Source organism: Salmo trutta, chromosome 31 (assembly GCF_901001165.1).
Source record: "Salmo trutta chromosome 31, fSalTru1.1, whole genome shotgun sequence".
Taxonomy (NCBI): domain Eukaryota; kingdom Metazoa; phylum Chordata; class Actinopteri; order Salmoniformes; family Salmonidae; genus Salmo; species Salmo trutta.
The window spans coordinates 31322088-31348733 of record NC_042987.1 but is presented as its reverse complement, the minus strand read 5'-3'; the positions used below and the strand labels follow the sequence as shown (position 1 = coordinate 31348733).

The 26646-nt window shown below is 42.0% G+C and overlaps 2 protein-coding genes across 8 annotated transcripts in view; both read left to right on the top strand.

The window, feature by feature from the left end:
• Positions 1-7174, top strand: part of LOC115169951 (microtubule-associated serine/threonine-protein kinase 3) — an 83604-nt gene extending 76430 nt beyond the window's left edge. For all 3 annotated transcript variants that reach the window (XM_029726115.1, XM_029726114.1, XM_029726113.1), the window contains 5 exons: positions 38-264; positions 701-823; positions 1325-1461; positions 1963-2150; positions 5817-7174. In XM_029726115.1, the coding sequence (XP_029581975.1) occupies positions 38-264; positions 701-823; positions 1325-1461; positions 1963-2150; positions 5817-6625 (1484 nt within the window). In that variant the 3' untranslated portion in view covers positions 6626-7174. The remainder of the gene's footprint in view (positions 1-37; positions 265-700; positions 824-1324; positions 1462-1962; positions 2151-5816) is intronic.
• A 4393-nt stretch (positions 7175-11567) lies between these two features.
• LOC115169950 (phosphatidylinositol 3-kinase regulatory subunit gamma) overlaps positions 11568-26646 on the top strand; it is a 52109-nt gene continuing 37030 nt past the window's right edge. The window contains exons 1-2 of one of the 5 annotated variants that reach the window (XM_029726111.1): positions 11568-11854; positions 23667-23745. The gene's annotated coding sequence lies outside the window, so the exon portion shown is untranslated. Of the gene's footprint in view, positions 11855-23666; positions 23746-24165; positions 24296-24622; positions 24871-26646 lie in introns of those variants that run through there. The other 4 variants (XM_029726107.1, XM_029726110.1, XM_029726109.1 and 1 more) reach the window with 4 other exon arrangements.

The window sequence follows — 26646 nt, the reverse complement described above, 5'->3', positions numbered from 1 at the left end:
TCCTCAATCCTAACGTGTTCTCTCTCCATACCCCCAGACACCACGGACGGTCTCCCCAGCAGCCCCAAGTCGTCACTGTCCCTATCCTCCAACCCCTCGTCCCGGGACTCGTCCCCAAGCCGGGGAGACCTGTCCCTCAGCATCACCAGCCTGCGCCCCCCCGTGGTCATCCACAGCTCTGGGAAGAGGTTCGGCTTCGCCCTGCGCGCCATCCGCGTCTACATGGGGGACTTGGACGTCTACACCGTGCACCACATGGTCTGGGTAAGTGTTCCTGCCACAGAATTAAATAGATCACTAGACAACGTGACTACAGGGTGGCCATCTTGGTCAGGGACATTTTTATGGAACAGGCCACTCAAGTATGTATCTCTATGGTTCCTAGTACTGCTGCAGTATTGGGACTTGGTTTTACTGTCTGGTTGAACTATCTGTGTGGTCTGGTATTGGTTTGTGTTGTTTAGTTATTTCATTATGTGTAATATTTGTTTATAACAACACTTGTTCTTTCAAATACCAAATGTCTGGCTGGTTTTAATCTACTGGTATTATTGTTAGCTCGCGTGCCAGTCTGTTACGGTTTCTTCTTTAGCCAACATATTATTTCGTCTTGTTTTACATTTTGTTTCTGAAAGCATTGATAAATGCCAAAGCAGTCAGGGTTACATTCTGGTTGGTTATTCTTCATGTGTTCCTGTAGTGTGTGGAGGAGGGCACTCCGGCCCACGAGGCGGGCCTGAGGGCTGGTGACCTCATCACCCACGTGAACGGGGAGTCAGTCCAGGGGCTGGTGCACACTGAGGTGGTGGAGCTGCTTCTCAAGGTGAGACCCACTGGAAGAGGACCATCACGCTTTCCTGATACTCCTTCTTCCTCTCTTTGTTTGGTCTCTGTCTCTCTCTCTGTCTCTCTCTGTCTTTCCTATTTTCCTACCTTCCTTCATTCCTTGCTACCTTCTGATAAAAACAGTATGACTACATTTTGTCCCCAAAAATGACAAAGGAAACAAGACCGGAGGATATAGCCGGTTAACGTTTCAGCACAAGGCCTTTCTCAAGAACATTCTCCCTAAAAAGAAACCCCAAGAAATTCCTCAGTCCTTATATTGCCCATGTCAATATTAACCCCACTGCAGTTGTCCCTGTCCCTGTCGTCCAACCACTGTGACAGGTGGCCATATTAGACCCTGTTACTTTCACCTGTGCAATCCTGTTACAAATCAGTGATCACTGTTCTATAAGCAGGAAATATATATTCCATATGCAATCTCTATCCCACATAGAACATTTGGTGCCCAGTAAAACAATCGCCGTTCTATTCCCAGAGTGGCAGCAAGGTGACGCTGCAGACCACGGCCCTGGAGAACACCTCCATCAAGGTGGGCCCAGCCAGGAAGACCAGCTACAAGAGCAAGATGGCTCGACGCAGCAAGAAGAGCAAGAGGAAGGACGGCCAGGACGGGTAAGAGCAGAACATTTTACATTTGCATTTTTGTCATTTAGCAGACACTCTTATCCAGAGCGACTTACAGAAGTGAATGCATACATTTCATGCATTATTTTTTTTTGTACTGGCCCCCCGTGGGAATCGAACCCACAACCCTGGCATTGCACACACCATGCTGGCATTGCAAACACCATGCTCTACCAACTGAGCCACAGGAAAGACAGAACATTACAGGGCTCTCCATTATATGAGGAACAGTTACTCCAGTCACCACTACTGTAGTGCCTGCTATCTGGGTGTCATGGTAGATAAGACAAAAAGCCCTCCTCTATTGGGTGCCATTTGTAAGAAATATTAATTCTGTGCCACAGAATGCAAACATTGTCATGTTTTGCGTTCACATAATCATATATCAGAGTATTATAAAAATCATCTAATACCCAATCGGCCTAATAACTGATTTCTGAAAGCCTGTATACCCACAGCTTTACATTGAATCCCATTTCTCTCCTGTAGTAGACGACGTAGCATCTGGAAGAAGCTGTCCAAGCACACCCCTCCTCCCATGCAGAGCAGTCGCAGTTTCTCCTCTGGCTTCCAACATTCGGTCTCCTCCAGTGACAGCCTGTCTGGCTCCCCCACCCAGAGCCTCTCGCCTGGGCCATCCACACCCTGCCGCTCCCCCGCCCCCGACCAGTCTGGAGGTGAGTTGCTAGCTTGCCTCTTTATTGGATCGAAACTGGGCCACCATTTTGTGCCGTGCATAGTTTTGTGTTGGTAAGTGGGCGTTTGACAATGTTTCAACCCTTGTGGTAGACCAAGTAAATTTGTATTTGAGGAAACGTGTGTTATGCCAAAGCTTTGGATTTAATGGCATACAGTACCAGTCAAATGTTTGGACACAACTACTCATTCAAGGGTTTTTCTTTATTTTTTTTTACTATTTTCTACATTGTAGAATAATAGTGAAGACATCAAAACTATAACAAATCAAAGTATATTTTATATTTGCGATTCTTCAAGGCAGCCACCCTTTGCCTGGATGACAGCTTTGCACACTCTTGGCATTCTCTCAACCAGCTTCCTGAGGTAGGCACCCGGAATGCATTTAAATTAACAGATGTGCCTTGTTAAAAGTTAATTTGTGGGTTTGAGCCAATCAGTTCGGGGTGGTATACAGAAGATGCACTTATTTGGTAAAAGACCAAGTCCATTTTATGGAAAGAACAGCTCGAATAAGCAAAGAGAAACGACCGTCCATCATTACTTTAAGACATGAAGATCAGTCGATCTGGAACATTTCAATAACTTTGCAACTTTCTTCAAGTGCAGTCGTAAAAACTATCAAGCGCTATGATGAAACTGGCTCTCATGAGGACCGCCACAGGAAAGGAAGACACAGAGTTACCTCTGCTGCAGAGGATAAGTTCATTAAAGTTACCATCATCAGAAATGTTTGCCCAAATAAATGCTTCCCGGAGTTCAAGTAACAGACACATCTCAACATCAACTGTTCAAAGGAGACTGCGTGAATCAGGCCTTCATGGTCGAACTGCTGCAAAGAAACCACTAATAAAGGACACCAATAAGAAGAAGAGACTTGCTTGGGCCAAGAAACACGAGCAATGGACATTAGACCGATGGAAATCTGTCCTTTGGTCTGATGAGTCCAAATTTGAGATTTTTGGTTCCAACCGCCGTGTCTTTGTGAGACGCAGAGTAGGTGAATGGATGATCTCTGCATGTGTGGTTCCCACTGTGAAGCATGGAGGAGGAGGTGTCTGGTTTGCGCTTAGTGGGACTATCATTTGTTTTTGAACAGGACAATGACCGAACACACCTCCAGGCTGTGTAAGGGCTATTTGACCAAGGAGAGTGATGGAGTGCTGCATCAGATGACCTGGCATCCACAAACACCTGACCTCAACCCAATTGAGATGGTTTGGGATGAGTTGGACTGCAGCGTGACTGAAAAGCAGCCAACAAGTAGGGCTGGGCGGAATACTGTATTTTACTATATACCGGTATTTATGCACGGACCGGTTTGGGTTTTTACTTGACCTTCTATAACGGTATTTGAATGTTTGGTTTGTTAAATGTGATACGCCGTGTATAACGTCAATTTTTATAGTTTACTGCGCTACTTGAGTCATCCCTCTGCTCTCTCTCGCTTTCCACAGACCTAGTCCCACCCCCTGTCACTCAAGGAGCGCATTTGTTATTGTTTGACCACGAGACACTTTCGTTCAGTCTGCATGGTCAATGTTGATGACAACGATGTTGTTTTTCACTTTGATCTTAATATAAGCCCACAAGCGTTCTATAATTACAATATTAGTTCGTGTTTCTTACATCTGCAAACAGATAGTTTGTATTTTCTTAGCAAGTTAAGCTAAATCGTGTTAGCCTCTAATGCTAATCGCTATTTAGCTGCCTAGCTAATAAAAGTACTGAGTCAGAGCAAACGTAGCTAGCTAATACAGCCTGATACCAATACTGGTGGAGGAAATAGTATCTTCTAAATCAAAGAGGAATAGGCGAAGCATGAATATGTTGGCTATATGAATAAAGATGTAATGTAGCCAAAGATTATAGGGTCCCCTAGGAAACACTGAATATCACTTTGGTTCCTACCCTGTTACAATAACTCGTCCATGGCATTTTCATTCGTTGTCATGTCAAACAACACAATGCAAAGTGCCCACTATTATTTATATTCTAACTATAGAATTATAATAAACAATCTATTTCCATGATTCTGAAAATTCACCCAAGTGTTTTGATCTAAATCACAATTGCAACATTTGGTTTAAAATAAGGCCTAGTATTTTTCCCCATATCGTAGCAGTGTGGAAATAATCTCAAATGAGTGCAGGAAGTGCAGGAAATTATTTTTGGTTGAAGTTGAATTGAATAGTATAAAACAATCCGACTGGAGAAAGACCCATTGAAATAATTTAGAATATACACTACCGTTCAAAAGTTTGGGGTCACTTAGAAATGTCCTTGTTTTTGAAAGAAAAGCAAGGCAGAGTTGCAAAGAAAAAGCCATATCTCAGACTGGCCAATAAAAAGAAAAGCTTAAGATGGGCAAAAGAACACAGACACTGGACAGAGGAACTCTGCCTAGAAGCCAGCATCCCGGAGTTGCCTCTTCACTGTTGACGTTGAGACTGGTATTTTTCGGGTACTATTTAATGAAGCTGCCAGTTGAGGTCTTGTGAGGTGTCTGTTTCTCAAACTAGACACATTAATGTACTTGTCCTCTTGCTCAGTTGTGCACCGGGGCCTCCCACTCCTCTTTTTATTCTGGTTAGAGCCAGTTTGCACTGTTCTGTGAAGGGAGCAGTACACAGCATTGTACAAGATCTTCAGTTTCTTGGCAATTTCTTGCATGGAATAGCCTTCATTTCTCAGAAGAAAGGTCTTTGTTTCTGGCCATTTTGAGCCTGGAATGGAACCCACAAATGCTGATGCTCCAGATACTCAACTAGCCTAAAGAAGGCCAGTTGTATTGCTTCTTTAATCAGAAGAACAGTTTTCAGCTGTGCTAACATTTTCTAATGATCAATTAGCCTTTAAAAAATGATGAACTTGGATTAGCTAACACCGTGCCATTGGTTGATAATGGGCCTCTGTACGCCTATGTAGTCATTCCATAAAAAATCTGCCGTTTCCAGCTACAACAGTCATTTACAACATTAACAATGTCTACACTGTATTTCTGATCAATTTGATGTTATTTTAATGGACCAAAAAATGTGCTTTTCTTTCAAAAACAAGGACATTTCTAAGTGACCCCGAACTTTTGAACGGTAGTGTATGTGTTGCCACCTTAGGGTCACACACTACTCATAAAGCAAATGTGGAAGTTTTATTATTCAAGAACATAAAATACTGTCAAAAATGTGAAAAATACCATGATATATTTTGGTCATATCACCCAGCCCTACCAACAAGTGCTCAGCATATGTGGGAACTCCTTCAAGACTGTTGGAAAAGCATTCCAGATGACGCTGGTTGAGGGAATGCCAAGAGTGTACAAAGCTGGCAAAGGGTTGCTCAAATATAAAATATATTTAGATGTAACACTTTTTGGTTACTATATGATTCCATATATGTTATTTCATAGTTTTATGTCTTCACTATTATTCTACAATGTAGAAAATAGTCAAAATAAAGAAAAACCCTTGAATGAGTTTGTGTCCAAACTTTTGACTGGCACTGTATGTCATACAGAAAAAGTTTAGGATAACGTTTATTCTAGCTATTATCAAACAGTTATCAGCACTAAAGTGAGAATGTTTGTTTGATTTCTGCAATTACAAAGCAAAGGCTTATCTACATCATGTTCTTCTGTTCTCTCTCAGACTCCAACTCCCCCCAGAGCTCCTCTCCCTGCTCCAGCTCTCCCAACTCCCCCGTCCCCCAGGCCCGTCCCAGCTCCCTTCACGTCCTGGGCCGCTACACCAAGGCAGGTCGCTGCAAGTCTACAAGCAGCATCCCCCCCTCCCCGCTGGCCTGTATCCCCCCTCCGCAGACCCTCTCCCCCCAGTGCTCTCCATCCTCCCTCCCCAGCCTTTCAAAGGGCCTCCACGGCTTCCACGGCAAGACCCTGTCCCCTCCCACCATCGCCCGCCATTCTGTCCGCCCGCGCAGCGCCGAGCCGCCCCGCTCTCCACTCCTCAAGAGGGTGCAGTCGGCTGAGAAGCTCTCAGGGGTGTACCACGGCGACAAGAAGGCCTACGCCACCCGCCGACACACCATGGAGATGCCCCTGTCGGAGGGGGAGGGGCTTGAGGACCTGGAGGATACCGCCACAGGGTTTGTCTGTGTGGGAGAACAACATGGCCGTCAGGGCCTTTATCTGGGCGGTCAGAGAAGCCACAGGGAGTCGGCCAGCAGCGACCACCGCTCCAATGAGGTGGTGGTGATGAGGAAACTGGCCCTGTCTGAGAGGAGGGACTCCTTTAAGAAGCAGGAGGCGGTGCAGGAGGTGAGCTTTGACGACCCGGAGGAAAAGGAGGCCCAAAGCCCTGCGCTTCCCATCAGGCAGCCGCGTTTCAAGGCGTCGTGGATCAACTCAGCTCAGTCCGACTGGAGCCTGGAGGTGGCAGGGCGAGGAGCACAGGGTACAGCAGCGCAGAAATCCAAGCCAAAGGAGAAGGAGGGGTATTAGTCTAGTGTTGCTCCAATAAGGTGAAAGGTCTAGGTAGAGTCACACCCTAGACTAAGGTTACATACTCTCTGACCGGCTACTGTACCGTATATGAAGGGCTTGCATGTTTATCCGCGAGAATATACTCAAGCCTGAGCCAATTGAGGCAACTGGAGGGAGAGTACAACAACAACAAAAAGACTTCACACGGTTGAGTTACAGTATGCATCGTACCACACTCGAAACTGTTGAGACAAAATTGGTTAATCCCTCCCACCTTTGGTTTTAGGTTCACTGTAGCACCTGTAACATTTTTGTACTTTGTAAATACCTTTTTTTTATGAAATAACCTATTTATTACTTTTTATGTTCGTTTTATTTGTTTCGGGCTGAATATGACTTCATTTATTGGCCCTTATTTGTGACAATGTCACAAATTTGATGCGCCCATTATGTTGTGTGAATGGATAGAGACATGAGGAAACTCCAAGTTAATGAACTAAATTAAGAACAAAGATTTGGATGTGGCTTATAGATGCAGACAGACGATGAATAAAATGTTTTCTCCAATATCTGTTAAATTGTTTAAAATTCTATTAGTGTTCCAAAAGTGTTTCATGACATGAAATATGGCTGCTGATTTTGTCTGATCAAAATAGGCCTTTCAAACATACGATGAATGTTTATGTACTTAGTGTGTCCAAGCCCTTTAATTCAGTGCCGTCTTTAACACACTAGAACAATAATGTGGTAGTAATGATTCATGGTCACAGGGATAGTGAAATAGTGCTCCCGTGCCAAAGCATGGATTTCTCATAAGAACCCTTCTAAATAAGAGGTACTGTACATAGGAAGCTTCAGGATTGAGTCCTGCTGCCAAGCCCTGTCAATCATTCCAGTGATGTCATCAAATGGATAAACTCCACCGATTCTTCCATTGGTTTAAATCACAAAATGATTGACGGGACACAAAATAAAGGACGCTTTGTTCTGCCATTGCTACCTTTTTGATACTAGATTGTTGGTGATCCTGCAATGCCATACTGACCTGCTTGTTGAAGCAAGCTACCCTACAATGTAATCTAGCGGAAGAGTGTATTTGCACAGGTTAGGCGTTATCCCCTAACACTGTTCTCATTATTTTTCAGAACTCTTGTTTTCCTTTTGCATTTTAAGAATTGTGCAGTGTATGTAGAAACTGGCTCCCTGTGCTGTTTTTTTAAAACCATGTTATCTGAATGAATGTTTACATTTTAGGGTCAGATGTGTCCTGTATGTGAACTTTTTCCATCTTCACTGTTGAAGGGGGAAATCTGCAGTTGCTCCATCCATTTTTGGACTTATAAATTAATGATATGTACCCATTGATTCTAGAATATTATAATTTATAAAAGCCTCATGAGCTTGGTTCAACTGTCGTTCCCCATCAGAACCCAAAATATAAACTTGTTTTTCTCCAGTGGTTGTAAACAAAGTAAATGTAAACAAACCCTGTAAAGCCTCAATACATGGTTAAAACTATATATTTTTTTGATATCATGAATTTTAGTGGTTGCATTTCTCCAGCCCATTCCTCAGCTTTTTACTGAAACAGTGGCGGGGAGAAGAGTACGCTTTGTTATTGTTTCAACTGCTGATTGGCCCTTTAAATTATTTGTAAAAAATGTACCCCCTTTTTCCCTCCCCAATTTCGATCTTGTCTCACAGCCGGTTGTGACACAGCCTGGGATCGAACCTGGGTCTGTAGTGACGCCTCAAGCACTGTGATGCAGTGCCTTAGACCGCTGCGCCACTCGGGAGGCCCCCTTTAAATTATTCGGAACAACGAATGACAGGGATCAGCAGGATTCCAACAGAAGCCCTGAAGGACAAAGAAATGTAACTGTGTTTTGTATATTTGGATATGGAAGCAGTCTTGTTGCATTGCTGATATGCCTATGCTGTTTACAAACACCATAACTAACCTAAACGGAAGTTGGCAATCAAGAACAACAGACTTGATAGAATGGTGAGAGATTTGAAGATGTAGGCAATGGTTTGGCTGTCAACACTGTATACTGTCATTGTTTTCTTCTGCAACTATAGAATGAACAACAAAAATTCTTCCACTCGTGGTTATTTCAGATAAACTGTCATATTAGGATGAACTGTCTTACTGTATGTCAGATGATGTTAGGAACACGTGTTTCACAGTTGGCTGGGGATATGGGAATATTGACCAAGTTAAAATACAAATAATAATTTGTCACCAACTAATACTTGAACAACTGGAACGAGATAGGATAACAGAAGGTCAGAAATCTAAAACATATCTACTTTTTTTTTATATATACTTTATTAGTACTTGAAACAAGTAAGTGTGATTTTTGTGAGGGTATAATAAAATAGGTAATTCAATTCAAAATGGATTTCCCAGATCTTGATGTTGTCAAAGTGTGGTCCATTTATTGGAAATAATACTGTGTCCTCATGCTAGACATTTTTCACTGAACTGAATAACTATTTGTTATATTAGTCAGATGTTGTTTTCATGGTCTTGCTTGCTAGAGAATTTATCTGATTCTTTGATTGCAAATATATTACCCATTCTGCACTTTTACATTGTTTAATGTAACACAAGAAAAAAGACTTGTTCTGAATGCACCCAAATTAGTGTGTAGTTTTACATAACTGAAATGTATTCATTTAGTGGTCTTCGATTCAACTTCAATAATAAAACGGGGTGAAAGCCTGAGGTGCACGCAGATTATAACCAACTGATTACAACTACCTTCTCATATTTTTCCTGATGTTTGATAAATGGGATATCTGTAATGGTCAATTGTAATCCATAAACATAATTAATGTTTGTTTTGTCTTACCTTGGTGGCCCTCAAACTTCATTGTATATTTCCCAAACTGGTTTCTGGTGAAAGTTGGTGTGAAATTCATTTTCTCTCAATTGTCTAACAGTGTTTGAAATAAATGAATGGCAGAAGAATAATATGAAGTGTACAGTTCTTTTTGGGACTTACATCTTACAACATTTTGGAGAAGCACATTCACAACACTAACAACTATAGAGGCTTATTGTGATCAAATGCGTATTTCTCTATTCAAAACATATATCGTCTGTAACAATAAGTCTTCACATCTGAAGGCCAGGTACATTATTTTATTTATCCATTATTTAACTAGGCAAGTCAGTTAAGAACAAATTCTTATTTACAATAATGGCCTACCCTGGCCAAACCCTCCCCTAAACCGGACGACGCTGGGACAATTGTGCGCCGCCCCTATGGGACTCCTGATCATGGCCAGGTGTGATACAGCCCAGAATCGAACCAGGGTCTGTAATGACGCCTCTAGCACTGAGATGCAGTGCTTTAGACTACTGTGCCACTCGGGAGCCCAATTTTTTTCCTAAATTTGAATATTCTTTGTTCAACCTGGTAGCTAATTGGCAACAACAACAACAACAACAAAAAAGATGGAGTAGCCTAGTTATTAGCTCTTCCTGATACAGCACAGACTATCCTTCATCAGCATTCTGAACAAGGTTATGGTATAATCAATACATTTTTATAAAATGCTGTTATGAAAAGGCATGAAATAGTTGTATTGTCAAAGTACTTTTTTTTAGGATGATTGAAATGCTTCAATTCAGGAGAGGAAATATTTATCATGGTTATATGGGCAATTGCACGATAACGGAATTGCGCCGAGACTCTGATTTTTCACTTTGAAATGTATGCCAAACAAAAAACTATTGATTTAAAAATTTAACAAACCATACAACTATGCACAAGGACTACTTTTAAATATTTACACTGAACATTTTACAAAAACATTTACTGGAAGAACTGTGCAGATGCAAAGTTTGGTAACATAATTTAGGTAAAATCTCCCACTGTTTTTTGTGTCCACGTTTTACCAAAACTGTTAAATATATGCTCCAAATTAAGATTTAACGATTACAGAAAGAATGGGGTGACAGCTATGACAGGACACATTGACTTTGAAGAAATCTATTTTGGTTATTGAACAACAGTAAGTGAAGTGGATTTATACCCAGTAACGGAATTACGGTAATGGAATTTCATCATGGGTCCCTGATCTGTATTGCACAGAAATGCATGGATATGAATGTCATTCTCTTCATGGTGATGTATCTTGAATAGGTACACAAAGGCATAGATATGCAATATCCTAATTTGCATATTTGGGTATTATTCTAAACACTGGCTATTATTTTAATGAGCTCTGCCCTCAAACAACACAACATTTAGTTGGTCAGGACCAAATCTGAACCAGTCATAGACATCTATATTTCACAAGTTTAGACATCAAAGTACAGCACAGTAGAGCTCAGTAGAGTACAGTGGAGTACAGTACAGCACAGTACAGTAGAGTACAGTAGAGTATATTTCAATACAATACAGTACAATACATTATACCGTACTTAACTCTAGTGTACTCTACTGTAGTAAACTATACTTTACTTTGCTTTACTGTACTGTGCTGTCCAAACTTGTGGTCTGTGCCTACTATGATTTCCCATTGAAGCCAATTCAATTGCAGACATTCTGTTACAGATTTTACTGAAATTCTGTTAATGATTTGGATTTAATCACTTAATAATTATTAAACCAAATTGATATCAGTAAAAACCCGACCTACTTGTTACTTATGTGAACTTTCATTATCCTCCCTCCTCATGAGGGATGGAAATTAGAAAAATATGTTTTCTAAGAACCCTTTTCCAACTGACCAAAAATCTAAGCCTTCTTTTATTCTTACTTTTTTGGGATGAAAAATGGTTGATAAATGGATATATGCCTTAATTAAAAAATATATAGACTCTTGGCTTTCATTTGACACCCAATTTGACATGATCCTATAAACTTCACAGGTTGGCGCTCATGGGTTATTTTACATGGAAATGGCCATATGCTTCCCGTCCTGCAATGATTCGTGGTTTTCCGACTGGGTTCGTTTTTTCCCGTGCTGTTCATATTAGTTCCCACGCACTCTCCTTTTCTGCGCCGTGCTGTGCTGGAAAATGGCTGTGTAGGGAGCTGAGAGTCATGTGCAGCAAAAGAAAGAAAGGGAGAAAGAAAGAAACCGGACTAGAAGTAATCAAAGGAGGCGGACGATTTTAAAGCATTGAGGGAAAGAACAGATGAAAGATAATGAAACTCGCTGTCTGCATTTCGACGTGTTAAAGTGCCGCTGCAGCGAGATATTTGGAAGAAGTATCTGCGTCTGCGGGTGAGTTTTTCCTAAGTTGGTGCACATTTCCAGTGCTATAGTCTCTGAACGGAAAAATGGTGGAAGATCTTCAACTAGGTGCCCTACGCACACAAGGCAGTACGAACTTTCACAGGTCTATAAACTTGTCGAGGACACTGCAACAAGTCGTTTTCTTTAAAGTAAGCTAAATGTTAACATAATACCTAGTTAGTTGCATAATGTCTGCCACTTGCAGTACTAACGTGCGCCTCTCTATTGACATCTAAAAATCGACCAAGTCGAGCTAGCTAGCTACTGTAACCATATTTTCCAGAGTTCCCATACAGCACGTCAATGTTGCACTATTTTGTGGGCTACATTTTTACTCAGTGTAGCAACATTGTGCTTAACACAGACAAAATAATGGCAAAGGTAGCGAATTTCTCGAACACGTCATCTGCAAGTTTATGTGCGAGTTTTACTTGCTACATTGTTGCAACATGGGCAACTTAGCTGTAGTTGACAGCAACCCTATATTTTGGACCATTCTAATATTGTTATTACACATTTAGTGCGCTTTGTTGTTTAAACGTTACGCGTATTCTGCACATGTGCATTGGTTTAGGACACGGCCAAAGTTATATTTCCAGATTTCTCTTGGATTGATTCCAAAACATGCAGGATCACCAATGTCTGTGGCAACAATGCCTGTTCACATGTCTGTTCAGTCGCTATTGCTGTGTAATAATTTATGTCAATTCAGTGTAAGTTTCTTCTTGTTGTTGTATTAACTCGTTAGCTACTTTGTGCATTGTACTTAGGGTTAGGGTAATGTAGGGTTGCTTATGTAAAGGTTAGTGTTGATGATCAGTTACTTGAGAAGGAGACCAAGTCAAGACGCCGGACAGGGTGGATTCAATTATCGTAAGGCATCTTTATTAAGATACAAAGATATTTGGCATAGCGTGCACGGACTCGTTCTGTCACCTCTTAAGGAGACAGCAGAAAAAAGCCCCGAGAACATATTGTGTTTACATTTTATACAGTGTAACAATAATGTAATGACGTAGGTTGAGTCTGGTAGATTCGCTCTCCTGACTGGTCGATGAGTGTTGAGGGCGGTCCCGTCCCCGACTAATGTCGACTTCTCATTGGCTCTTGACAGTGTTCTTTGTTCTTGAAACCCAGCCCTCAGGGATGTGTGTGTGTGTGTGTGTGTGTGTGTCACGAGTCTACTCAGCCTACACCACTTCTAGCTTATCTTCATGTGTGTACCCGAGAGTCAGACACCCAAGGACAGTGCCTGTTTTTATGCTACAGTTAGGACAGTTTCTGCTACCAGCCCCTCCCGAACACCTGTCCTTGAGCGGCCCCACAACCAGGCATTGTGTGTGTGTGTGTGGGTAGTTAGGACTAACTGTTCTGCAAGATGTTAGCTTGGTATAATGATTGTGTAAGGTTACTGGCAGTGTTTAGGCAATATCGCATTAGTATTAAGAGACATAAAGAATATATTTATTACAAATCCCCCTCTTCACGTCTCCAAAGAGACGTGACAACTTCCGTCTACTCCTAACATGTGCTGGGTTGACTACCAGTCACCCAGGAACTTAAAACCTTCACACCCGGAAGAATACCATTACACGAACTGATTACACAAGGCTGGAGTAAAACACAAATTTGTCGAAGACAAATTTTGTGAGTCCCCCTCTTCACGTCTCACAAGAGACGTGACAATGTATAAGCAAAAGTCATAGTTATAGATGAAATTTGTCGAAAGACAAATTTTAAGTCCCCCTCTTCACGTCTCACAAGAGACGTGACACATCTAGTCTTGAAATATGTAAGTGGGTTCTGCTTCCTCAACAGTAAACCAATGATCATTGCCCAGAGCTGGATTCAGTGTCCTCTGGGGTCACTTCCATCAAAGGCATCATTCCGGTTGCCCATCTGCTCCGTTATCAATCTCTCCAGAATCCTGGAAATGAGACCTCTCGCACACGGGACCAAACAACAACCACACAACACAAACACTCATACCGGTGAAAGCAGCCCATAATACAGTTCTTACAACACTTTTCCATTTACCAAACATGGGCTGTGTTATCAGGAATGTACGTACAGCAATGAACCTAATCATTCTACCCACACCATCCTCCTTTGCCAATAACATATCGAGAGTCAGTCTATTTTACCAGGTCATGAGGGGGGTGGCGGATAATTGGTCAGAGAACCTCTTTACTGCATCCCTGTTTTCATTCATGAATCTCTGTTGATTATAAAATATGTCATTAATCCCATCCACATTTTTATTTGTTGTCAACCACCAAAATAATGTAGGGTTAAAAACTTCACATATTTGATTCATAGCTTTGTATTCATCTGGAACTTTCCTGAGGATTCCAATAGCATCCATCTAGACAAAGCTACTCCCATCCTGGTCAAAACTCCTCCTGTCCCTACTTTAGCCTCCTATAACTGGCCTCTGATGACTAACTCGAACTGGACCAATAACCCCAGGGCGCAAGCTAACCACCCTTCGTGGTAATTTCTGTCGCATGCGTCCTTTTCTGGTACTAGCCCACCCTTCATCAGTTATAGGTGCTGTGAGGTTAAACATTTTCTATTCATCTTTCAAACCTAAGTCAGTCACATTCACGATTACTTTCAGCCATTAAAGTCATCTAAGTTCTCGGTGCCATTCTTGTATCTATAACACTGGTGCTCATCAGGAATTTAGGTGAACCCGAGGTGGGTTGGCTGAGTACTTCAATCTGGCCAACCCCAATTCCTGTACAGTTGTCTGCTTCCCCAGGAAATTGTTTAATGTTTACCTTAAATTCTACATCTTGATCTTCTTTGATTCCTTATTCTGCATGTCACTCATCAGTGTATTATATAGTTTATCTTCTACTTCTTCTCAATGACAACGGTATCGTATGATTAGTGCCAGAAGGTGGTGGATCTGAATGTATCAGTCAGATTAGACTATGATGCAGCTCAGAGTCTCTACTCTTCCCAAAAACCGCCAACCCTCTCCTGGCCTTAGTCTCTCTGCTAGGTATCACCCCATACTCACACCTCTAGGAGCACACACAGTGATGAACGGTCGGGATAGGAAATCTTCGTTAAGGAGGTAACCCCCGGACCCTGTTGGTATCGGTTCTTCTCCTAACTCTGTGTGTGATCAACAGTGTTCATATGTGTACACACCTCCTTGCAGTGGGTAACGTGGACCCAAGTGACTCTCTCAGCTTTTCTAATGGCAAAGGCAGTGGTTTAACAGAACCTGGTATGGGCCTTCCCAATGGTGTTGCTTCCAGTTTTTTCTCCTCAGGGACTGGATCCACACCCAGTCTCCTGGTTGGATTGAGTGAATCACCTTCTCCTGTAATTCACCTGTTGGACACAAATTCTTGGACATACGGGTTTGGTTAACAAACAGTCTTCTCATGTGCTCTGCTAGTATATCTTTAATTTCTATGTCTACCTGTTCTGGCATCTCTAACTCTGGCCTTCTATAGGCTCTACCTGATTAGCTAAACTGTCATCCATCATTTAAAGAGATAGATCCTAGTAAACCAACTCTAGGGATAATGTCTTGACCTAATATTCTAGCTACCATAATCATGTCCACCAAGTAAGTTGGGAACGCTTCTACCCATTTGCTATACTTATCTGTTATTGTTAAACACCCCTTCTTCCCCTCAATCCGGAATAGTTCAATAAGTCAATTTCCAAATGTTTGGAATGGATATTCTACAAAAAATGTTTTTTGTTTAAATAATTATCCTAACCTGTTCTATCACCTGCTCTACCATACTCCCCCTATTTATACATGGCTCAAGCCATGTATCAATATTGCTGCATATCTAAACAAATTATCCTTATGTCAGCCCTTCTCTTGTAGGATTGCCCCCTTTTATTTCCCACATGTCCAATTCTCCCTGGGGCCTTCATCCTCGGCTATTCTGTAACAATTCTCTGTCAAGTGTTTTATCTTCTTTAAGATGTATCTGTGCTGTTTTGTATGGTTTTAAATGTCTATGTGCTTGTCTATGTAAATAGTAACTTTTCTCTCCTTTCTTATTTCACCGGTTCTAGTCAATGCTACTATTTCGGCCTACTGTGCAGAATAGTGTCTGAGCAATGGTTCAGAGTCTAACACCTGAAACCAACTAAGCTTTCATATCTCCTCCTAGCGAATTTACCAAACAAAAACTTAAAATCAAAACTAAAATACATGCCTGCCAATGGAGCCGATAGTCTCTCCATGAATTAATATCCTAAAGCTAAGTGAACCAAATTCTCTTCCTATCTACTCCTGCTTGCCCCCCTTCTTTCTTCCCGCTACTCCCCAACCCTCAAGGTTACAGCAGTGCAGGGGAGGATCTCTCTGTCTGCCCTTCTATCTGTCTCCAGCTTTTTCTCATAACAGAAAGCATCAAATCTGGGTTGTTTCCAAATATTGACTAAATGTCTCATTGTCTCCTTGGTTGCACTCCTGAACTTTAGAAAAATCAACCTGTCTAGATATTGCATATCTACTTAAATTTATCTCGATACCCTCAATAATTCTGGATCACCTACAGATGTCATGTATCCCTGTCCTGTTGACATAAGTCCACCATTATTAAACTTATTCACAACAAAATATAATAATACTAGTATATCAATTCCACAGCCTTGTTGTGTTAAATCTCTTACACTGAATTCAACAACAGCTGACTTCCTAAGGGAAAATAAACGTATCTAGATCATGTAAAAAAAATACCCCTGCTACTGGCCAAAATATTTTAAAATCACATAATCAGATCAAAATGACTCATCTGATTTACTCCACCCAGGAAAAATATTTTACCCTTATTGTTCTAGGAAAATAGACTTAAGGAAGCCTACCCTTAGTCTAAGGCTTTGCCCTTTTAGTCCTATCATTGGTTCAAATTATCAATTGTGTCTAAGAGCTTTAACTCCATCATAATTATCAGTTCTACAAATTCCCTTAAAATCAATATCACCAATGCCCTTAAATTCACCATCCAAATGGCTTTTCAATGTGGCTGATCAGACCACACAGGAAAAGTCACCAGAGGGGTTAAAAAGTCATACCACCCTTTCAGAACCGTGTTTCTTACTACATTAAACAAATTAAAGCTAAGAACTTTATCTACATTTGTATCCCAGGTTCCCAGAACATCCCTTATCAAAAGAATTTCGTGTGTTTATTAAAACTCAGAAAACAAAACTTCCAAAATGCCATGTGTGTATACCCCTTTAAGATATCCTGTCCCTAGGATTTTTCCAAAGACAGCTAAGCGCTCCATTTTCCATAAAATAACCACTTGGTCAGCATTTCCTCATACTACACCGATTCAAAAACCCAAAAGTTAACTACAAACAAAACCTAAAAATACTTTATAATTCCATTATACTCCCCCCGGTCATTAGTTTTAAACTTATTTGAACATGCGCTACCCTTGGATACAATACTGTACTTCAAACCTATTAAACTCCCCTACTTTAACATACTGCTTGACTAATTTAACCCAAGATTGCTTAAAACCTTAAACCCCTTCAGTTTGTCTGCAAACCGGCCCATTCTGTTTGCTAGGAATACCCTGCCATTATACACAACTGTGTTTAATGTGCACCGTCCCTGTAAAAATAAAATTAACTCCACCTGCAATTCACTTTACTAACTTAATATTTTTCCATGCAATGTTCAAATCCCCACCAGTGAGAGTTCCTAAGGATACTCCGGCAATGATTATGAAAATAACAAACAGGGGAGCTGATATCCCCAGCCTCTCCCAGGGAGGGAGATAACCCGACCCTGGGCGTGGCGCCTTAGGTCGTGGAAACGGGAGCTGTGGTCCCATTTTCCACAACTAAGGTTTCAGTGGTTGGAATCGAATTTTAGGGCGCGCAAATCGGCCCTGGTTTCAGTCAAAGTTCTGGAAGGGGTTGGGGCCGGAGTGCAGTGTGTAAGGTGGTGCCACAACATAGTCCCAATAGTAAGCCCCATAATTACCATACAAATAATAAACGCCCTGGTGGATATTCCCAACCTCTCCCAGGGATATATTAGCCTCCTACGCCCTTCCACCTGGGCCTCCTCCTTCATCAAGGTCCACCTCAAAGGCGGCATTTTGGAGTCCTAATTGGAGGAACGCAAATCGTTCCGTACTTCTGCAAGAGTACGTGAAGGAGTTGGGGCTGGTGTGCAATGTGTCAGGTGGTGCCAAGGTGCGCCTGATTTACCTTTGACCTGGACAGAGTGTGAAGTAACTTCCTTCACTTCGTACGGTCCAGTCCACCTGGGTTCGGACCACTTTCTCTTGTGGACCCGGACCCTCACCCAGTCCCCAACTTTTACCTTAGGTGACTGGTCCTCCGGCAGCTCCCCCTCTTGGGCCTTCCGTACCTGCGCAGAGAGAGCTACAGAAAGTTCCGTCAGTTTTCTCACATAGTCAGACATTCCTATTCTCAGCACATCAAGAGGGGGCATATGACCTCCCTCCCTTGGTGGGCCAGGCATGACTCTCCCCGTCATTATCTCATGGGGAGAGAGAGATGGGTCCCCGCCAGTCATGGCCATCAGTGCCAGTGGTAGGGCTTCCACCCAGGTTAGCTTCGAACCTGCACATACCTTAGCAATCTTAGCCTTAAGAGTTTGATTTGCATGTTCCGCTAGGCCCTGAGATTGTGGCCTGTACACTGACCCGAATTTGTGCACAATTCCAAACCTTTCCTCCACCTGTCTCAGGTGTTTATTGCTGAAATGGGATCCGTTACCGGAACGGATTTGTCTCGGAACCCCATACCTAGGTATGAGGTCTCTTTGCAGCCATTTGATGACTGATTTGGCATCTTCCCGTGCCGTTGGTATTGCCTCTACCCACCTAGAGAACCTGTCTACCATTACTAACAGGTACCTTTTTCCTCCCACCACGTTATCTTCTCCCATGTCTGTGTAATCTATACTAATGTCTTGGAAACAGGCATTGGGTACTGGGTAAGATCCCATGGGCGTCTGGTATCTGGTTTTTTATATGGAAGCGCCCTTCTAGTCTCCTCTATGGCCCAAACTCCTATTCTCAATTCTGCTTCAGCCTTTTCTCTGTTTTTAGTTCCTTGTTTCTTAAACATATGCCTTCTGTTGTCTTCCACTTCCCCTGCTATTCCTTTCTGCACTACCTCCTTCAACCCATCTTCCATCACTAACAGCTGGCTTTTAGTGGGGGCTCCCCCGCTAAAATAGCCCGCCTGTGTCCATGTCAGTTTCACTTCCTCCCACACTTTTCTAATTGCTTTATACTGTTCCTCTCCTCCTGCCCTCTCTCTTATTTTTTGTTCCAAATATTCACTGAATTTAAGTTTAGTCGGCGGAATAGACGCCATATTTATTTATGAATTACCCACTATCCTTTGTATACTTAGCCCGTCGTTGGTCAAGACCAACGATGTATTCACGGTGCCGGCACAGTCTTGTCTTACCTCTGGTGCCCCACCCTCGTAAACAAAGTTATTTTAAAATATTAGGACTAATATTCTGAATAGGCTAAAACATTAACCCGGTCAATACCAACTCCCCGGTGATTACCTCAATTTGGTGTTCAATGTTATTTAGGTCCTCCTCGCTACTTACACATCAAACCCTTACTCAGTTCTATAGACAGACAGATCGCACACCCGGGCTGAAACCCAAACTATTGGTATCGCTTCGCGCCTTCGGGGTACGTACAAACAAAACGCTCTCAAAACAGGGCCGGAAACAGATTCCAGGCGCCCTGGAGGCGCACGAATCCCTCCCTAAACAAAGTCTTAAACCGGAACTATTTCTAGATGTCCGGGACGAAACTAAACACGTTATCACAATAAAGTTTCGGGACTTCCGACCAAAATCGGCTTATCTAGCTACTTGCTACTCCAATCATTCCCTAAATGAAGTCTTAAACCGAAACCAGAATAAATTCCGGAGATCCGGGACGAAACTAAATAATTTTAACTGGATTATTATTGTTTGAGTTATATCTACTTTAACCGACCCGCTTATGCTGAGTGTTCCCTCCTGGTCAGCCAGTTCAGGAGGCCTTCTCTAGTTAGCAGTCGTCACTATCAATGTTGTGCCACACAGGCTATCAGTTTTAACCGGGAAGAGTCACACAGACTCTTTGACCCACACAGGATCGCCACACAGGCTCTCTATCTTCACTCTTATGCCACACAGGCTCACAGATCCACACAGGATCGCTCTATCCAGTCAAATATCTTTGTAATCAGCCTTGTCAACATAATACAATTTAGTATAAAATTTAACAACAATTCATACTCACGCCCAGTACTACTGATCAAAAATTTGGATAAGACTATAGTACAATATGCAGATTTTTGTTTTAACAGGCTCTGCTTACCTTATTTAGTCGAGCTCGTTGATCAGTTTCCCGGGGCAAGCAGAATCGCCGATGACTCCTGCGGACAGGTCACCCGTTCCCTCGAGATTGCCCTTGACTTGTCCCCTCTCTCATCAACCTTTCATGGACCGAATTCAGAAGTGTGAAACCATCCTCTGCTACCAAGTTTTGTTGATGATCAGTTACTTGAGAAGGAGACCAAGTCAAGACGCCGGACAGGGTGGATTCAATTATCGTAAGGCATCTTTATTAAGATACAAAGATATTTGGCATAGCGTGCACGGACTCGTTCTGTCACCTCTTAAGGAGACAGCAGAAAAAAGCCCCGAGAACATATTGTGTTTACATTTTATACAGTGTAACAATAATGTAATGACGTAGGTTGAGTCTGGTAGATTCGCTCTCCTGACTGGTCGATGAGTGTTGAGGGCGGTCCCGTCCCCGACTAATGTCGACTTCTCATTGGCTCTTGACAGTGTTCTTTGTTCTTGAAACCCAGCCCTCAGGGATGTGTGTGTGTGTGTGTGTGTGTGTGTCACGAGTCTACTCAGCCTACACCACTTCTAGCTTATCTTCATGTGTGTACCCGAGAGTCAGACACCCAAGGACAGTGCCTGTTTTTATGCTACAGTTAGGACAGTTTCTGCTACCAGCCCCTCCCGAACACCTGTCCTTGAGCGGCCCCACAACCAGGCATTGTGTGTGTGTGTGTGGGTAGTTAGGACTAACTGTTCTGCAAGATGTTAGCTTGGTATAATGATTGTGTAAGGTTACTGGCAGTGTTTAGGCAATATCGCATTAGTATTAAGAGACATAAAGAATATATTTATTACATTAGCAATGACTAACTATTACACTGTATAACTTTTTTTTCTCCAACTTAGAAATAAAATAGAAGCAACTAGCCTACATATGAACACTTACGTTGAAAAGACTTCTACTTAGGACATCCTCGAACGTCTGTATCTCTTTTGCAAAACATAGGAACACCTTGAGTTGTGCTGAGGTGGTAGGGCATGCCAATATTTATTCAGTTTAACTTTTCGTCATTAGCTTTTAACAATTTCGCTGAAAATGTATTGGTTTTTTGTTTGACATACTTTTTAAAGTGAAAAATCTGTGTCTCAGTGTCACTCCATTACCGTGGAATTGCTCATTTTATATTTCTTTATTTCATAAAATATGAGGTATTTGTAAAACTGTTAAGTGGGCCTATGTGTAATTTCCTCTAGGCTATATCGTGGTTACAGTAAAAACACATTGAGCGCATTAACACAATGTGCCAAATTTACAATATCTGTAGCAAGTGTTTTACAGAGATTTTGCTGTATCGACCTTAAGCTAGCTAGCTCCAGCTTCAGCCAAACAAAGCAACCCATATTTGAGAAGTTCAGGACCACTTAAGGTGGAGTTATGTTTCACTACTTTACTTACTTACGACATAAAGCTATTGCAAAATTGTTCGAAAGTTGCAATGATTATATACCAAAATATCTTGGCTTGCAGATACTCTTAACAACCCTACAGCTTATTCCTGTTGATACAACCTCATACAAATGAACAGTATGTGTATAACTGGTGACCCCACAAAGAATACAAAGGTCTATTTGAGTTTCTAGTTATATTAATCTTGATTTAAAATGAAGAAAATCTAAGTTTATTGGTTGCGTACACAGTTAAGCAGTTGTTATAGCGGGTGCAGCAAAATGCTTGTCACTAGCTCTAAACAGTGCAGCTAAATGCTTGTCACTAGCTCTAAACAGTGCAGCTAAATGCTTGTCACTAGCTCTAAACAGTGCAGCTAAATGCTTGTCACTAGCTCTAAACAGTGCAGCTAAATGCTTGTCAATAGCTTTAAACAGTGTGGCAAAATGCTTGTCACTAGCTCTAAACAGTGTGGCAAAATGCTTGTCACTAGCTCTAAACAGTGTGGCAAAATGCTTGTCACTAGCTCTAAACAGTGTGGCAAAATGCTTGTCACTAGCTCTAAACAGTGTGGCAAAATGCTTGTCACTAGCTCTAAACAGTGTGGCAAAATGCTTGTCACTAGCTCTAAACAGTGTGGCAAAATGCTTGTCACTAGCTCTAAACAGTGTGGCAAAATGCTTGTCACTAGCTCTAAACAGTGTGGCAAAATGCTTGTCACTAGCTCTAAACAGTGTGGCAAAATGCTTGTCACTAGCTCTAAACAGTGTGGCAAAATGCTTGTCACTAGCTCTAAACAGTGTGGCAAAATGCTTGTCACTAGCTCCTAACAGTGTGGCAAAATGCTTGTCACTAGCTCCTAACAGTGTGGCAAAATGCTTGCCACTAGTTCTAACAGTGTGGCAAAATGCTTGCCACTAGTTCTAACAGTGTGGCAAAATGCTTGCCACTAGCTCCTAACAGTGCGGCAAAATGCTTGTCACTAGCTCCTAACAGTGCGGCAAAATGCTTGTCACTAGCTCCTAACAGTGCGGCAAAATGCTTGTCACTAGCTCCTAACAGTGCGGCAAAATGCTTGTCACTAGCTCCTAACAGTGCGGCAAAATGCTTGTCACTAGCTCCTAACAGTGCGGCAAAATGCTTGTCACTAGCTCCTAACAGTGCGGCAAAATGCTTGTCACTAGCTCCTAACAGTGCGGCAAAATGCTTGTCACTAGCTCCTAACAGTGCGGCAAAATGCTTGTCACTAGCTCCTAACAGTGCGGCAAAATGCTTGTCACTAGCTCCTAACAGTGCGGCAAAATGCTTGTCACTAGCTCCTAACAGTGTGGCAAAATGCTTGTCACTAGCTCCTAACAGTGTGGCAAAATGCTTGTCACTAGCTCCTAACAGTGTGGCAAAATGCTTGTCACTAGCTCCTAACAGTGTGGCAAAATGCTTGTCACTAGCTCCTAACAGTGTGACAAAATGCTTGTCACTAGCTCCTAACAGTGTGGCAAAATGCTTGTCACTAGCTCCTAACAGTGTGACAAAATGCTTGTCACTAGCTCCTAACAGTGTGGCAAAATGCTTGTCACTAGCTCCTAACAGTGTGGCAAAAAATGTAAAAAAAATAATAATAAAAGACAAGAAATCAAGATCTCGCTGTTTGAGTGGCTGGTGCCTCTGATGCTGTAAAGGAACCTTCTGTTTTGAATTTAATAGATTTTTCATCCAGATTTTGATAAATCAGTTATTTGTTAATTTTAATGGTCCATTCCTAGTAATTGTAAAATATATCTTACCTAATATTGCAGCACCAGACATTAATTGTATCTGTATAATCCATTTTTTCATAAATATATTTGTTTTATTATCATACTGCATACATTTCAGTGTCCTCCTCAAAAAACCGAGTCAGTCTTTGAGGATGCAAAGTGCAATGTAAAAAAGGTGGAGTTGTTTGGGTCAGGAGCTTGATCACTGCCTAGATACATTTTCTAATATTAGAACATTTCCTTGATTTGCCCAAGCTTCTCTGGTGACTCCGGAGCACATGGCCAAACAGCAGCCAATGGGAGGCCAGGCTTAGTTTCCCTCTCTCTAGCAACAGTGAGTTTCTTGCCTTTTATTCATTAATAATTTTTTTGTGGTCTCCCTCAGCCGCTTGGGCTCTCCTGATAAGTGTGCCGTTTCTTGACTGAATAAAAGTGAGGAAAAAAGGATGGCTCCAGTAACGACGAGCCTGCAAGCTGCTGCCTTGAAATGGAGGCTTTTTTTTTCAATGTGCAGGACTGTAACAGAGATGATTCTCCTTTCAACTCGTATTAGTTGCAGCATTTATATTGCTGTGTGGGGGGGGGGGGGGGGGGGGTGCTGAATTGGGACAACCAAAGAGTGCGGGACGATTGCAGCTTTCTTCTGTAAGGTTGTGAATATAAACAAACAAAAAATGGCAAAGTGGAATGGACTTTTTTGGTGGGTGAGGGCGGGGGGGAGGGCGGAGAGAGGGGTGGGGGGGGTTTGGTGGTGTGAGGATTGCGGGCTGTGGTTGGGTATGCCAGTGCCACGTGTCTACCCTGGCACCTCTTTTCTCGACACGGAGGATGTCGGACAGAGAGCCTTGGTGAGTCTGTGCAGTTCCTCTCTCCTCAGAAGTGGGGTGAGTAGTGTTGCCCAATGGTTCGGCCTGTAATCATGATAATTATTTAAGGTTTTATAGCGGTGATATTAGAACAGAGATGATCACGAGAATGTTTGCTTGCTTTTTGAATGGGGGGTTGTCTGAGGTTCGAGTGCACGTACACCCAGATTTGAAGATGCGCCACTGAGAAGTGTACAGTTCGAATTTTGGCTTATTTAGATTTTAGCAGCAACTTATCATATCCAGTCAAAAACAAACCTAATGGACGAGCATGTCGTAAGCGACATCACAAAGAGTAGTGATTTGGATGTTTCAAGAGATGCTCCAAAAAACTCTTGGGGCTTCTAAGCTCTTATGTCCCGAGTCACAAGCCCAACCCCTCCATTACATCTCTATCTCTGATTTTCTTTTGGTCATCACTTCACCCACAGAGGGGGAAAAGGAGACTTCATCTCGCCTTACTTTGTGGGACCAAACACTAGTTTGAAAGCCTAATCTCTCTCTGAGGCGCAGTTGCCATTTTGATGGTTAACTTACTGGCTTTTTTATTTTGTCGCTTCACTCCTCTTGCTGAAGCTACAGTAAAAACAAAGGTAATGTCTTTGACCGTGCATACAGTAGTCTTCGTGTTTTCCAATTTTCCTACTGTGGCTCTGACTTAATCGACAAAATCGATTGAGAAGAGACAGTCCTATTAATGAAAAGTAACCTTTCAAAACTGTCAGATTATGATTTTGTCACTGAACTGGTCTTGAATAGTTTATTAGGCCTAGATGACATCTCAAAAACAATGATGTAATGGGTCTACATTGCCATTGAGGACTTTTTTGACTAACATTTATAAAGCAAGCTTGTATGAATGTGAATGATTTCATGGGAGAGATGTTTTTCTGCAATGAATCATGTTCGATTATAAGAGCAAGGAGCGTTTTGCATCGAAAGGACTTTCTTTCAATGTTGTTGCATTGAAGGGTTTTGGCATGATTAGGCTACTTTTGGAGAAGCCTGCCGAAATATTTCTGGAGCAACAGAACAGTCTTACGTCGGACATAATACCCCAATTTCCCTTCATAGGAAATGGTCTTAAATGAATCCGCATTCTTTAATTTGGATGCTTTAGAACTGTAAGCCTGGTCATATTTTTCTGTGTTTCAAACATTGCTATTGCGTGTATTTATCTGTATTATCCAATTCAGAGCATCAGGGAATGGTTGAGAACTGTAGTATAGTATATGTGACTTTTAATCAAAATAGAGATTTGAAAATGTGATGCAGTATGACTTGGGGAGTCTGTGGTACGTTATGACGCAGTAGCATCATCCCAACCAAGATTGCACAAACGCATAGCACTGCCACAGTTCGCCATTTTCATGCTTTGTGGCCGTGACACAGGGATGCTTCGATTATTGTAGGCGACTACTTATATATATATATATATATATATCTCATACACACACAGTACCAGTCAAAAGTTTGGACACACCTACTCATTCAAGGGTTTTTCTTAATTTTTACTATTTTCTACATTGTAGAATAATAGTGAAGACATCAAAACTGAAATAACACATATGGAATCATGTAGTAACCACAAAAGTGTTAAACAAATCAAAATATATTTAGATTTTAGATTCTTCAAAGTAGCCACCCTTTTCATTGATGACAACTTCATAAGAAATGCTTTTCCAACAGTCTTGAAGGAGTTCCCACATATTCTGAGCACTTGTTAGATGCTTTTCCTTCACTCTGCAGTCCAACCCATCCCAAAACATCTCAACTGTGTTGAGGTTGGGTGAATGTGGAGGCCAGGTCATCTGATGCAGCACTCCATCACTCTCCTTCTTGATCAAATAGCCCTTTCACAGCCTGGAGGTGTGCTTTCGGTCATTGTCCTGTTGAAGAACAAATGGTAGTCCCACTAAGCACAAACCAGGTGGAAGTACAAATCACTGCAGAATGCTGTGGTAGCATGCTGGTTAAGTGTGCCTTGAATTCAAAATAAATCACTGACAGTGTCACCAGCAAAGCACCATCACACCACCTCCTCTATGCTTCACGGGAACCACACATGCGGAGATTCATAAGACCAAAGGACAGCTGGTCTAATGTCCATTGCTTGTAATTCTTGGCCCAAGCAAGTCTTTTTTTTATTTTTATTGGTGTCCTTTTAGTAGTGGTTTCTTTGCAGCAATTCGACCATGAAGGCCTGATTCACGCAGTCTCCTCTGAACAGTTGATGTTGAGATGTGTCTGTTACTGGAACTCTGAAGCATTTATTTGGGCTGCAATCTGAGGTGCAGTTAACTCTAATGAACTCATCCTCTACAGCAGAGGTAACTCTGGGTCTTCTTTTCCTGTGGCGGTCCTCGTGA